The sequence below is a fragment of the Argiope bruennichi genome, chromosome 5, assembly GCF_947563725.1.
Source record: "Argiope bruennichi chromosome 5, qqArgBrue1.1, whole genome shotgun sequence".
Taxonomy (NCBI): domain Eukaryota; kingdom Metazoa; phylum Arthropoda; class Arachnida; order Araneae; family Araneidae; genus Argiope; species Argiope bruennichi.
In genome coordinates, this window is record NC_079155.1 from 52249482 (window position 1) to 52264797 (window position 15316).

General features: G+C 26.3%; 1 protein-coding gene across 3 annotated transcripts; it reads right to left on the reverse strand.

The window, feature by feature from the left end:
* Nucleotides 1-885: 885 nt before the first annotated feature.
* Nucleotides 886-14236, reverse strand: LOC129969286 (cell death-inducing p53-target protein 1-like). Of its 3 annotated transcripts, none has more exons than XM_056083785.1 (6): nt 14059-14236; nt 12062-12197; nt 7354-7395; nt 5892-5948; nt 3681-3831; nt 886-1859 (listed from the first exon to the last, which is right to left on the reverse strand). In XM_056083785.1, the coding sequence occupies exons 2-6, from the start codon at nt 12183-12185 to the stop codon at nt 1751-1753; spliced, it is 483 nt and encodes a 160-aa protein (XP_055939760.1). In that variant the 5' UTR covers nt 12186-12197; nt 14059-14236; the 3' UTR covers nt 886-1750. The 3 variants fall into 3 exon arrangements, with proteins under 3 accessions (XP_055939760.1, XP_055939761.1, XP_055939762.1); XM_056083786.1 differs by lacking the exon at nt 14059-14236 and adding an exon at nt 13801-13959; XM_056083787.1 differs by lacking the exon at nt 7354-7395 and having other exon boundaries at nt 14059-14219.
* Between the last annotated feature and the right edge of the window lie 1080 nt (nt 14237-15316).

Consider the following 15316-nt stretch of genomic DNA (forward strand, 5'->3'; position numbering starts at 1 on the left):
GCTTTTGACTGTCCATGAGCAGCATTAAGCAGACAGAATGGCGATAGCTTCTCACAGAGAGCTCCCACGCTTGCCATCAGGAATGGAAACTGAAAGCAGAATATGCAGAGAAGAAACTTAAAGGGAGAAAAGATCCCCTGGTACTTCGGGCTTGGGACACACATACTCACCTAAAGAAGGTGAGCCCATGAGGGGATCAGCAAATATATCACATATAATAATTAGAATTATTTAGTTGTTTTCCTTAATTGTAGTCTATTTATCGCTTAAATTCGCATTACATGCAAACTTTAAAATTTCAGATTATAGTTACATAAAAGTTCAAGTTATTTTCTTCACCTATACCATCATCAGAATTTTACCATATTCTAAAATTTATAAATTTTTTCAAAATAAACTTTAAATGGAAAATCTTTTATATAGAAGAATTATTATGTTACATTTTTTAATCAAAAGATTTATTTTTGCAAGTCTATCAGTGGATTATTATAAACATTAGCTATGATTTTTTTGCCCGCATAAAACATTCAGCAATAATTTTTAATACTCATAGACTGTTTTTTTTTAAACTAAAAAATGCCTTCATTTCAAATAAGTAATTGATGGAGTGAAGGAATGCATCATTAATTAGTCAATTCAAATGATCTATTAGTAGGTCACAATGTTGCTTACCGAAAATGATTCTCAGACACAAATACAGAAAAGTGTATGGTTAAGTTATAGAAAGATGAGGTCTATCATTTTCTTTCTGAAACCACTAAATTATGGTTTACCTTTTTTATGGCCACGAGTAGATATGATGTGTTGCAGTGAAAATAATAAAGTTTTTATGAATAATTTTCTTTAAAAAAAGAAAAGGCTATGAAATGAGTTTCGTCTTGCCAGTTAAATGAAAATGAAACTTTATTTTTTAATCTACAGGAAAAGAGGGGGGGGGGTTGTAAATAACTACCCAAATCAAGTCTTATATTCTTGAACAATATAAGTTGCATATACCAATAAAATATAAAGAAAATAGATAAAACACACAAGCTTGTATTATATTTCATAAATAGCATTTTTTACATAATCCCAATTCCACAAAAAGAAAACCACACTAGGAAAAATAGAAAGAAATATTAACTAGATGAAATAGCAGACAAAATATTACACATACCAAGTATATATACATATTACTATAATGGTGGTTCTACAGGAGGAAAAAACAAAACAAGTATCACATTTTCAATCACACATTTTTATTATAAGCTTCATAAAACTGAAAAAATTCAACAGAGATCCATACATATATATACATAAAACAGATTTCAATAAAATATTATTATACCCTCTAACAATCATTATATTTTTAATTATTTAACAATTTCATACATGCAGAAAAGAAAAAAGGATGAAGAAACAAGGGGTCCATGTTAACTTTGATTTCAATAGAATAAAGCTCGATAAAAAATCAAATAAATGTAGTATATAATCGGAAATTTTTCTGTGAATGTCAGCAGTGAAAGGTTTAGAAAAGTGGAAAAATATGCTCATAATTTGATTGATGGATGCCTTTAGTAGTGAAACTAAGATACCAGCAGTATTCCTCTAAATCGTAAAAATACTCTCTCCGAATATCGGGAATGTATATATAATTTCTAATGATTAAAATAATTGTGTTAACTAAGAACATGTTCCTCATTAAAAAGCTATATATAGAACAGACAGACAAACACAATATAAACTTCCCATATACAGAATTGAGATTTGTTCACAAGCGACGGAAAGTACCCAAGTGGGCCTTGCAATTAGGACAACGATGTTCTATATCTTGGCATTCAGGAATGCAGCATGGAATGAGGCAACAACCTAACCAGCAGCTGAAACGGGTCAAAGATGTTACTCCGTGAAGTATTGGCATGCAATTTTTTAAATATAAATATTATAGTTATATAAAAGACAAACATGCATCAACTTTATCCTCTTCAGAAACAAAACTTTTTTTCAATAATATAAGGCATTTTTCTGCTTCATTATTTTACCTTTATTTTTAAATAGCAATAATTCAGTATAACAGAAAAAAGTAGCTTATTCTTCTAAACTTTTACTTTAAATAATTGCTTCTTTAATAATACTTTATATTTATATAATTTATTTACTAATGTAAATATGCTTTGTTTATTAATTTTGATAATTTGGACAATTTAATAAATCAATATTAAGATCATTTATAAAATATTACCGATTTAAAAAAAAAATCTAACACCAATTTAACTGCCAAGCCGAGGCTTCCCACATGTTAAAAAAAATCATGTTTAATTACATGGACACAAATACAAAAAGAGATATTTAACATTTTCATAGCTCAGAGCAGCAAGATACTCACGAAAATGAACACCATATTAAAAATGCATAATAGCATTTTCTTAAGATGCAAAGGCCAATACGCTTGACAAAATTCATGTAATTGTTAAATTTTTTTATACTAATAATGAATTCTTTTTTTTTCTTTCTATTGTTTAATTATCTACTTTAGCAAAGTGATTCTGATTAATAAAAATTATACACATATTAATAGAAGCAGAAGAAAATAAGTCAATAAAGGCTAAATATTAATTAATATTAATCTAAGATCATTACATAATACGACTAGTTAATCCTTTCCTTCAAAAATAAATGTTTGTTCATATAAGAGTTTTGCTTTTTTCTGATTCACATGCGAAAAGGATACATCTGATCAAATATTATTTGGGTATCCAAGAATGTTAAAAACATGTCCTTAAAGTAAAACGTATAGTTTAATTTATTTTGCCCTATTTTGAAGCTACCAAACACTTTAGAATGAATCATTATTCACTGTAATCAGATAGCAATGGCAATAATTGAATTGACACCCTATTTTTTTCATATTTCTAAACTATACTAGATTAGGATATTTGAACCATAATAGCTAATTTGTTCTTTTAAAATCACTATTTAAATACACCATTTGTAGATAAATTCAATACTTTGAGATGATGCAAACTCTTATATTTATATGCACAAGTATATAAATATAACATAAGAGTGTAATGTAAATCAGGGCTACAGAAGGTATATAGGTGGGGAATCAATATACACCCAACATATATAGCAGACAGTTTTAAACAGTTTGTTGATCCTCAAATCTCAAGGAGATCTTAACAATATGTCACTGTTATCTCAAGCTAACTTATAATAAAAAGAGACATTTCCAAATAAGAGATCCTGCAATAAACATGATATAGCTTAGTTACTGACCTTCAATCCAAACTGTCAATAAAGACTGGATGAAAATTATATAAACAATCTGTTTCCTTAATAATTCAGTAAGAAATATTTCCTATTCAAATAAAGCATTAAAATTTTAGTATAGATTTAGATATTTCTATAAATACTTCCCATTTGATTTGCCTATCAGTTTTAAAAGTGATAATGCTATGATGCTTAGAATGGTATTTCCCAGAAAATTTTATTACTTTTCACACAAGATTCTCATAAATTTTTTTTAAATAACTAATTTATCTAAAAATAAACAAAAGATAATGATAGTTAAACCAAATAATATTTTTAAGATAATAAAATTTTTGTAAGCTCCTTTATAGTGAATGAAACATAATTACTATACAATTCATATGATTAAGAGCAGGAAATTCTAAAAATAGCTTGAAAATAAAACTTACCCGACGAAGACAAGAGCTCCCGAAAGTAACCAAGTGAGCAGCCCTGGACTAGCAGTGGTTTCTGTCATAATCCTGGCTCCACATTGAGGGCAGCCCACCTGCATTGGGTAAGGGCCCCATTGGCCAACTTTCACAACAGTTACAACTGTAGCTGTAAAAGATTAATAATGTTCTATGTAGATTAATGCTGTTTAATGAAACCTTAATTACTAACAGAACATTTTAAGTTTCTTGTTGTTGTGTGATATCAACACTGCAAGAGATTTTTTATTTAATTCCTGGAAGCTGACACAAATTATCATCAAGAGTGATTTACATTACCTTTTAAACTTAATCCAGAAACAACCTGTTATTTATTAGCCGTTATTTATTTTGTATTACTCAATACTCATAAGACAATACATAAAATTTAAATTGGCTTTAAAATCACAAGACACTAGCAATTTCCCGTTATTGAATGTCATTCAGAATATAAAATAATATCAGATATTGCAAACTATCCCATGTTATTAAGGATAAAGCAGATGCCAAAAACATAATCGATTTTCTGACTGCAAACCAACTTAAGTGAATGTTCCTTTAAATAATTAAATGTGCGGTTCAAATGAAAATAAAATGCAAATTTTTAATCTTCAAAAGGAGGAAAAACTTTAAATGATCAGTATTAAGAAACAATTCATTTTTTATAAGTACTAAAATTATTCCCAAGAATTTGATAAACATTTAATACATCTTCAATAGTAAAATTTTTTATACTAGTGTGTAAATTCTATTTCACTTTATTACAATTAATGCTTAAATATTTTTTAACATAAAGCACAAAGAATTCTTAAAACATATAATGTTTGTTTTTCTGCACCAAGTTAACTTTTGAAAATTTCATTAAATGTAGCAATACGAAATTGGATTACCTAATTGTAAAATACTAGTAATCTGCTGAAATATGCATATGATAATTCATTAGAGATATTTTAAGATGTCCATTTGCTTCTATTCTTAACAATTTAAGCATCATTTGTATTAAAAAGAAAATATATGCTATGGTAATAGGCCATTTGTAACTGTTTTTCTTTAACAGTTTCTGCTATTTAGTTAGCTAGAAGAAAGTTATTGAATATGCATACGCGGCTTTATTACCTGTTTGTTAGAATTTTTTTTTTTAATCCATTGTAATCTTACCAAACTGTACCTTCTATGTAACATCTACAATTAAAGTGTACTTTCCCACATAAGCTTATTTGAGTAAAAGCCAAGAATGCATTTGTTTTTATTTTACCCAAAATTCAAAATTGGTATATAAGCAAAAATAAAAAAATTTAAAAGAAATTTTGACATTCAATCAAGTTGCTATGATTGAATCTCGCAATCAGGTTGATTGATCGACAATCGGGTAAAACGGGATAATCCTTAATCGAATCATTATAAAGTAAAATACCAGATGCCAATGATAATTTAAATCCTAGTAATACTTACTATCTAAAAAAAAAAAAAAAAAAAAAAAAAAAAAAAAGACATTTTTTCTGATTTATCAGCTGTATTTGTGTTAGTCTTATTTTCGGTCATTTCAATTTTTGTTTGAAAAATAATGAGAAGAAAAATTTCAAACTACAGGTAATTGTACTAGGGAAAATTCTAAAATATTATGACTGCCCATTATTTCTCTGTAAATAAAAGGAAAGTTTCAGAGCAATGGGAAAAAAACCCCAAATAATACACTATTTTAAAAACAAAACTTATTTTACAAACTGAATAACTTGCTTTATTTCAAATTAATTTTTCTTATGCTTAAAAAAAATAAACCATAGAAATAACAGTGATTATATCGGGCAATTTTTATGACATTGTTTGCACTTGCCTACTAATGATAAAGTACCAATTTTCCCTTCTGCAACTTGAAGATTTGTATCAACCAATCCTGCAATTTAACTTTTAAAAAAAGTAGCATTGATTCTTGGTTTATATGTATATACATATGGAAATATATTGTATTTAATTTCAACCCAATGATTCTATGCATTATAAGTATTTCCATGTGGTAAATAACATCTTTATATAACATAGCCTAAATGATGCAGAATTATGTTGTGTTTTTATTCATATTCTAATTTGTTTAACTTCATTTAATAACATAATAAAATTTTCTAACATAAAAAATGTTATAATGATCAAAATAAAACAGACATAAAGTCAAAAATGGAACATTTCACTTACGAGGTCCACCAGCTGTTGTGGGGGCACCAATAACAACTGTTGGAGGAGCCTGGTAACCTAAAAATGAATGAAAATGAGAAACTTGGTACCTGAATTATTTGCAAGTGAATATTTCTCAATTATGTAATAAAAATAAATCACTACTAAAATACATGCTTATTTTGGAAACTCATGCATTTGTGCTGCACAAAGTATCAAAATCTAAAAATGGTTCATACTATTTTGAACAAGACTACTCTCAGGTAACTAATTCATCTATTTAAAAGAAATATACTATACTATCATCTATTAAGAAAAATGAATATATCATCTTATTCCACAATAAGCATGAATTAGTAAACATTTTTATATAATGGTATATTTGATAAAAAAGAACGGTCCTACAAAATTTCTTTAATATCCTTAATCCTTCATAAAATACAATGAAAACCAGCAAATTCTTGCTTACACGATTATTTATTCAATCCATCTTTTAACAAAATAGTTTTTTTAGATCCTTTGTTATCCTTGATATCTAAATCAGTTCCATCATTAGATAATATACCCTTTCAACATAAAATATTCAATAACTAAAAACTATAAAGAAGTGTTAATCCAATCATCAAGCTATTTACATCATATACAGCAACTCTTTAATATACAAAAATGTAACAATTCATAAAAAAAGCATTACATTATTACATAATTCGAAAATAATTTTACACAGTAATTTGATGTTGCCAATCAAGATATATATCTCAACAGCAAGTCATGGTGAAAAAACAATATTCATATAACTTAAGTTTGAAATTTCAAAATTTCCTTTATGACAAAAATAAGAGTTCTAATAAATTTTATATTTGAATTCTGAATAATAATATATAGTTAAAATATGACAAAAGATCAAGATAAATGTCATGGTAAACTTGGTTTTCATATGCAACTTGCAAAAATAAACACAATGACAAAGTGAAATTAAAAGGAAAATTTATCTTGCAAGTCAAAACCTTTAACAGTTGATAGTAGATGCAAGAGCAATGTTGACAAAAAAAGATTCATCCATAATGAGAAAATATGAATCAGCAGATAAATTCAATATCAAGTGCCAGATAAGAAAGAATAAAAATATTCACTGAATAACTCCATACTTCGACGTATTGACTACAACCTATAAGGCAACATTTAATTCGTAATTCTGACAAGATTGAAAATACTGTTTATCAACTATCAATTATAAAATTATATCATGCTTGAATCAAATTGATATGCAATTTATCTTGATAATCAGATAATACACAAAATGCATCAGACAAACTAACATGATCAAGTTAACTATTTTTAATATTAAAAAAGTAATTTCTTCTAGAAAACAATTTTTGTAAAAATTGCATATAGTGACAAAAATGGGATAACTGAAACTACATAAACAAACATGCATCTACTTCTACGACACACAAGAGAGATATAGATATTTATCCCGAACCTGCATAATGTTGGGGTGGCGGAGCATTCATATATGGATATCCTATGGGAAAAATATAATGAGTAATTAAGATATAATGCGATTAAAATTTAAAAAATGATGGGGTAGGCGATTGGAAACCTAACTTTCTTAAGAATTCATCTATTTACAAGTAATCATATTACTTGTTGCCTATTATTCATTTAAGAAAATAAATTGGCCAATTATAGAGAAATCAATATTTATAAATATAATTTAAAATAAATATTAACAAAAAAAAAACCATTCTCAAATGCTTGAATCTCGGAAAACAGTTTGATTCTTTGATATCCTAGAAAATTCAAAGCTCTTTTATTCTGTGGAAACATATAAATATGAAATATAATATTACATTTAAAATAATAAAATTCAAGTTAGAATATAACCACAGAAAATTTACTAGATGCCATAAAGTATCTTATTCAACTGCATAAAAATTAAAACTGATAACAGTTAAAATATGATCAGCATGCTACTGTTTCTTGGGCTTTTTTTTTTTTTTTCCTTTGTATACTTTACGCCATTATTTTTCTTTTTTCAATACTTTTTAAGACTACTTATTTTAAATTTCCCCCATCTATGATGCTGCTTTTTTTTAAAAACAATTTATTATGCTTATTATTACATTCTGCTAGCATTCCCTACACTGATGGGATGCAATCTTCTTTGTATATTTTTAACTCCCAATCCATAAGCATTGAGGGATTTTTTTCTCTCATTTATATTGTTGATTCTTGTGACAAGTAGGATTTTATACTTTTAGAACTGTTTCTTATAAATTTTATAAATAAAAGATTACTTTTTACTCGTTTCTTTATTCGAACTAAAATTAACAATAAAGTTATTGATATTTACAAATTTATTTACCAACACAAAATTTCAACATTAATTTAAATGAATTTATAATGTAACAGAGGAATGTTAAGTACAATAAAATATAAAAGTATAAGTATACTTTTATACTTTATTGTATTAAGTACATAATAAATAATTAATACTTTATAATATTAAGTACAATAAAGTATAAAAGTATAAAGTATATAGTATAAAAGAAAGCAGCACTTAGTGGAGATATCAAAAATATATATACAATCTTAACGATAACAGTAATACAGCAAATGTATAGTATTCTTTGTAAATACTTTAATCATTTTAAAACTTTAGTGTACAGAAATACAACCAATAAACTAATGGCAATGAAAAGGAACAAATTTGCTACTTATATTCATAAGAGCGCATATGTATGCATAAGCACAAATTAATAAAAGATCTATATTAGAGAAGAAACATAAAATGATCATTAAAAAATAATTGAAAAACAATAAAGATGCATTCTTTATATCTGAATATTTTTTAAGATACAAAAAATTTTCAAACAAAATCATTCAACAGTTGCAATATTAAGCTAAATTAATCATTTTAATAGTTTTTTATAATTCAAATTATTCTATTTGATAATAATTACAATAAATAATATTATGAATAAAATGCACATCATCAATTTAGTCATTTTACATGTAAAATGTTAACCATTGTCATATAATTTATACCCAGTCCTTAACAGAAAATCAAACTACAAAACAAACATCTGATAAGTAACATCTATCATTCATCAAACAGCAACAATTACTTTTGGTACTTGCGTATTAATCACATGCCATCAATTAGTAGCAACAAAAATAGCCAAAAATACAAAAATAGTAGTCAAAGATGCCACACTAGTCTAACGACTGTGTTTACCAATGATATGTGGTTAAACCTACAGTTTGCAAATTACATGCAATTATTACAATAGTACCAATCTTATTAAATTAAAATATTTGTCACATCAGAGCCAATATAATATTCTTAATGACACAACTTCAATATACAAGCTTAAAAATGTTAAAAGAATTTGTTAAAATAGTTTATTAATGTAACGAACTTTCACTATATGAATATAACTCAAGAAAAACCACTTAATTAATGTTACTACAGCTGCTGGAAAATAGGAGAAAATTACTCAGGCAAACAACTTTTTATATAATGCAACATTTAGGTGCAAAAGGCTGAGATACTTAAGTAAATAAGTAATATTCACTCTGATTAATAAATTAATATTCAATTTGACTACCCTAAAATGAAAGGCTTGCAATGATAATTTTTTTATTGCTTCTTAGGCTGTTTCTCCTTGCTTTTTCATCTTCATTTCTAGTTTATTTTGCACTTCTTGCTGTTGCATTTAAAATGACATTACTTGTTCAATTAGCAAAAGATTTTAGAAAGACATTCTACATCTATCTCAATAATATTGAAGCTGTTCCATGACAAGAAGATATATACCTAATGTAATGTGTGATGCACTAACTAAATGTGATAATGTATATTAATAAAGTCAGTACTAATCTTGGTTCAGATTAAATTTTCATTTTTTATGTTTTTAGAACTTGTAAAAAAAAAGTTGATTTTTGCAGACAGCCCTAATAAACAATATAACTAACTCCTTCTATCTTTCATATTTTATCTTTTAATAATATGTTTCATATTATGTCAATATTTGTTTTTACACAGCTGAATGATTGCTATGGTTTACTTTGGGAGGGGGATACTATTTTAAGTATAGTAATATGTTTTTTTTGTTCATTGAACGACTTATATTTTTCATAGTTAAAACTTTTTATTATTATCTGAAGTTAATAAATTTACAAAAATTTATACAGTTAGAAAGTTTATTTAAACATATCTTTGTTAACTCTTTCAGGAGTAAAAATTTATATGAAAATAATAACTTTGTTGCACACAAATAAAAATTTTGTACTCAAAAGCAATTTTTAACATAACATTTAGAATTAATTTCCAAAAAAAAAAAAAAAAAGGTTTATTTATATGTATTTTAAAGGAGGATACATATTTAGTACCACATTGCTTTCCAGTATTCAAATAAATAATGTAAAATGTTTTTATCATATCAAATTAATGAAAATTTCACCTTTTAATATCAAATTCTGAAACCTTTAAAGCAAATCTAACAATTAGGATTTAAATAGCACAAAAACTAGAATAATGAGTTATAACAGTTTTTTAAATGTATTGAAATATTCTTCAATTATTGTTTAGTATGAAATATTTTTTAAATACTAGTTTAGAAATAGAACTACTATGTATAAAATATTTTTTTAGTTTTAAAGATTAAGGAAATAAATATTTGAAAAAATTATATGGATTCTTTCAAATCTCATATTAAATACTTGTAACATATATAATTGAAATTTGTAGGTTAATAACTGTTAGAAATTACTACAAATTAATCCTGCAAAGTTTGCTACTTATAATTTATCTCAAATGAAATTTTATTTAGTACAAGTAGGTTTTCATAATTTCTTTCTCTGATGACTACACACAGCATTTGATGTCCATTGCAGATTTGAATTAAAAAGAAGGATGACAGATGACACTGACTAAATCAAAATGATTCCTCCACTTTTGAGGAGCATGCATTTAGGTGGACAATTTTTGACTTGCATCAAAATAACTTTCAGTAGCAGGAAAAAAAAAAAAGAAAAAAAGAAAAAAAACTTTTTAATGAACAAATGTAAAGCTTGTCTGAGATCTCCCTCAGCAGTTTGTTAGCAGTTTATCTACAGAATCAATTCATGCAATATCACCACACATGCAGCCAGAAATTATACCCAGCATATATCATTAAAATTGTTTAAAGATTTTCCAATACATATACACCTTCAAAAATTTATTTACAATCATACATGAAGGGATGAATAATACAATGCACAACAAATTGTTTCAATAGCTTAAATTTCATTTTTCTACCAAATTTTTAGTTCTATATAAATTATCAAACAAGTGTAAATTAAACTATTATTAATACAAAGAAATGAATTTCTGAAGTCTAAAAAACTGAACTTATATTTTACTAGTCTTCAGTGATTAACATGCCGTCGTCATTCACCCCCCCCCTCCACAATACGTAAAGAATCGATAAATTATACATAATTGGTGACAATTCTAATTTAAGAGCAAAATTCAGTAAAACTAATACACCAGCCATTTTACATATGTTTGCCAGCCAAATTTTACAACTATTCATCAAGTGTACAAAAGACATGCAGTTTTTAACAGACGCTCAAGTATCGAGTCTCCTTCTCTGTTTATACAAGCACATAAAAGAATATATACCTCTATCAACATTTAGAATTATCACTAACAGCCATCCTATTATGGAGAAACCCAATGCTATACCAATGAATAAATGTTTGGTACTCAGTTTCTAAGAGAATTACCACAACTTCCTCGAATAATGTAGTTAACCCATTAACACATAGTTTCCTATTTAAAGGACAATTTCATTTCATCCAAGATTAGCACAAACATATTTCACTGTTGTCCCCCCTGCTTTGTATAAAAACAGAAAGAATTTACAAATAACCTTGATTTCTCTTAAAATTTTACTACATTTTAAAAATCTTTGAATATATACATTTACAAATTTTTTTTTAATTAATTTTCTACCAATTTTTTAAATTATTTTTCCAGAATTTGATTTTTTGTATAGTTTTTTTTCTTTGTAATGTTTTTTAAAAATGATTTTAAAGAAATTAACAAAAATCCATACTTTAAGTTAAGCACTAATGGATTAAGTAATTAAATTGAAAGTATTTATCACAGAATCAATGAATTTTATATAACTTCTTACCTTCGCCTGCCATATATGGTCCTGTGGTATAGGCAGGAGGTGGTTCAGCTGGACCATATGGTGGGGGACCTTGTGGTGGGGGACCTTGAGGTGGTACTTGGTGATACCCTGTTTTCTCAGCCATTCCAAACTCTTTCTAAAAATATAAATCAAGTTAAAAATCTAAATATGTTGAATTTTCTAATTGAAAGATAATATCAAATGTAATATAAGAGTAATGCATTAAAAGAAAAAGAAAACTGATGTTTTGTTTAATTTAATACGTTCCAACCAATTCTAAACTATTCTCTATGCAACATTTTAAATTAGTATTTATATTAAAATTTCCTACCAAATATAATTTGATTAATATTTTAAAAATAAAACTTTCAAATTTTTTTTAATAAAACTTATTAATCATTATCATAATTTGTTTTGTATTAAATAATTAAGTGACAGAATACTACTATAAATAAAGACTATTATTTCAATTTCAAAGCATGCCATTTTACAACATTTCTAACTTGATCATTTTTGACATTTCGAATCATTTCTATTTTTCACATTTGGTGCAAAAAATAATTTTCCAGTTGAGTTATCAAGTTCATTCCACCTCACATTGAAATAAGTATTTATTTCAATGTGAAATTGAAATAAGTATTTATTCACATTGAAATAAGTATTACTATACTAATTCACATTGACTAATATACTAATTCACATTGAAATAAGTATTTATTTCAAACTTTGATTATAACAAGAATAATTCTGCAGTTCAGTTAGTAAGTTTATCCCATCCCACTTTAAATTATGTTTTTAAGGCTCAATTACTGATTATAATAATATTATGATTAGTTATTTATATTATTTCATAACAGACAGCATTTTTCAAGTAACAAGAATAAACTTAAAATTTATACAAAATTTTAAAGCTGATATGTTAAAATCAGCTCTTTAAAAAAAAAAAAAAATACATAAATAATAGACATTACTAGAAATGCAAATTTTGAATGCTTACATTGTTGATTTCACAATATTAAACTATATTATATTTCAAAATTAATAATACAGAATAAATGTTCTAAAAGTTAAGACCTCCTTAGCATATATTTAATGTTTAACAAAAGGTACCATAATAAAAATAACAGCATATACGAATTGCTTTAATTCAATAAATAGATACATTCTTATGAACGATATTAAATTATTATATATATATATAAACTGACACTTGTCGTAACGGATCCAAATCTCTGTTCTCAAATCTTGATAAAAATTTCATAAAAAGGATAAGAGTAAAGATTATAAAAAAATATTTACAATAAATTGCGTCATTGATTATTAAGATGCAACAAATAAATACTGTTCCGAATGTCCTTTTTTAAAAAACGAGCAGTTATGAACGGATTTTTCAAAGCGAGCCATTTTGTGTAATAAAGGAAATAGTACATTTTTAAATTTTAGAGAAATGGTTAGTACATAATAAATAATTACATAATAATTAAATTTGATATCATGACTTTGAAATTATAAAAAATAAATAAACGCATAATTATGATTGGAAAAAAAAAAAAACCCTAAATACTGATAATTTTGAAAACAGAAAACTGATGATAACCTAAAACTTATAAACAGCCAAACAAACAAACAAACAAAAAATGACGGATAATGTTAATTTAATCAAGTTTAAAAACAGGCCATAAAAATGTACTACATGTACGACATTTAAAAAAAATCAAAATTAAATACAAGGAACTTACACAATCCTTACAGGAAAACACTAATATATGATAAATTTATACTGATTTAGAATACACCCTATGCAAATTCACGAAATTCAAGAATAAACGTACTATCCCGTGTCGTTGAATAATGAGAACTGAAACTGAGAAGCAATACGGATTACGTTATCGGAAGTAATACCGCCTTTGATGCGTCATTGTAAACAATATTCAACCTTTTTCTTACACATGATCATTTCAAAACAAAAACTCGTCAAATTAAAAATATATACTTACCTTTTCTAAACTATAAAGCAAAATTAAAAGGACCTCAGTACGATTTCTCAAGCTTTCACTTTAGAGAAACACAATGACATTCAACAGCAATTCGATTGTTTACTTACTGACACACAAACGAACCACAAACACTATCAATTGACGAAACAGAAACTAGAAATTTCCATAGGATAGAGGTCAATCAAAACACATTTGATATTCAAAATATATTAGAAAACTTCACAAATTGTTTCTTTCCTACATAATAATTGATTTAAATACTTAAAATTTAGTATGTTGCTATTTTAAGAGTCCGTTAATATTTTTTAAATTACGTAAGTGGTTCACGTTTGGTCATACCGCATCCATGTTAATCATTTCAATACTCTAAATAAGTATTATTTCATTGATCAAACTTCTAATTTAAATTATTGAAAGAATAAAGTATTATATAAATCGTAAAGTAGCTTTTAACTTCACATTTTGAAAGCAACTTGGTTATTTCTAAATGGTTGGCAAAGTGGTCAATGATATATTTAAAAAAAATCTTATTCAGGAGGAGAGTGAAATCCTTATTCAGACAAATGAAAGACCACTATCCATCTTTGATAACCTCATACAAAATCTTTGGAACTTTTCTTCCAATTTGATCAGTATAATTCATCTATTTATTGGAATTCATGAATTTGTTAGATGATGCCTGTCGGGACAAAAAAATTTTTCATTTGTTACAAGAAAATAAATTTAGGTTTCTATAAAATATATCTCGCTTACACAACCCTCTGATAAAAGATTTAATTCATTAAAAATATGGTTAGATTTTCAGAGGTTTAGATAGAATGATAGATTTACAAAAAACAATTTTCATGAGATAAGAAAATAAGGGCGCTCCACCAATTAAACTTTATTATCCAATAGGCATCTTGATGAGAAACAGAGCTGGGGCATAGCTAGGGTAAATACCGCTCGAGTCATAATATATTTTTTCCTCCAGTTGTCATCAGTTAATTAGTAAATATTAATGGAGCTCAGAAGCAAATATTAATGGAGCAAACACCATTATGTTTTTGTCTCTTCATCATATATAGTTTTAAAAAGTGGTTACCAAAGCACCTCTAGAAACTTGCATTCGGAACGCTTTCCCTCTCTCCCCAAAAACTAAGCCTTTGAGGGGCGGCCACAAGTTGGATTGCGAAATTGCATTTTTCATATGATTATATCATTTCACGAATTGGATCCGATGGCTTCTGAATATGTGGTAGTTAATCCATTGTTAAAC

Bases quoted from the DNA above. Each gene is read 5' to 3' on its own strand.
- LOC129969286 (XM_056083785.1), bottom strand. From the start codon at position 12,185: ATGGCTGAGAAAACAGGGTATCACCAAGTACCACCTCAAGGTCCCCCA. The intron at 5,949-7,353 runs GTTCGGGATAAA...ATTCATTTTTAG, and splicing joins GCCACCCCAACATTATGCAG to GTTACCAGGCTCCTCCAACA. The intron at 1,860-3,680 runs GTAAGTTTTATT...GACCCGTTTCAG, and splicing joins GGAGCTCTTGTCTTCGTCGG to CTGCTGGTTAGGTTGTTGCC.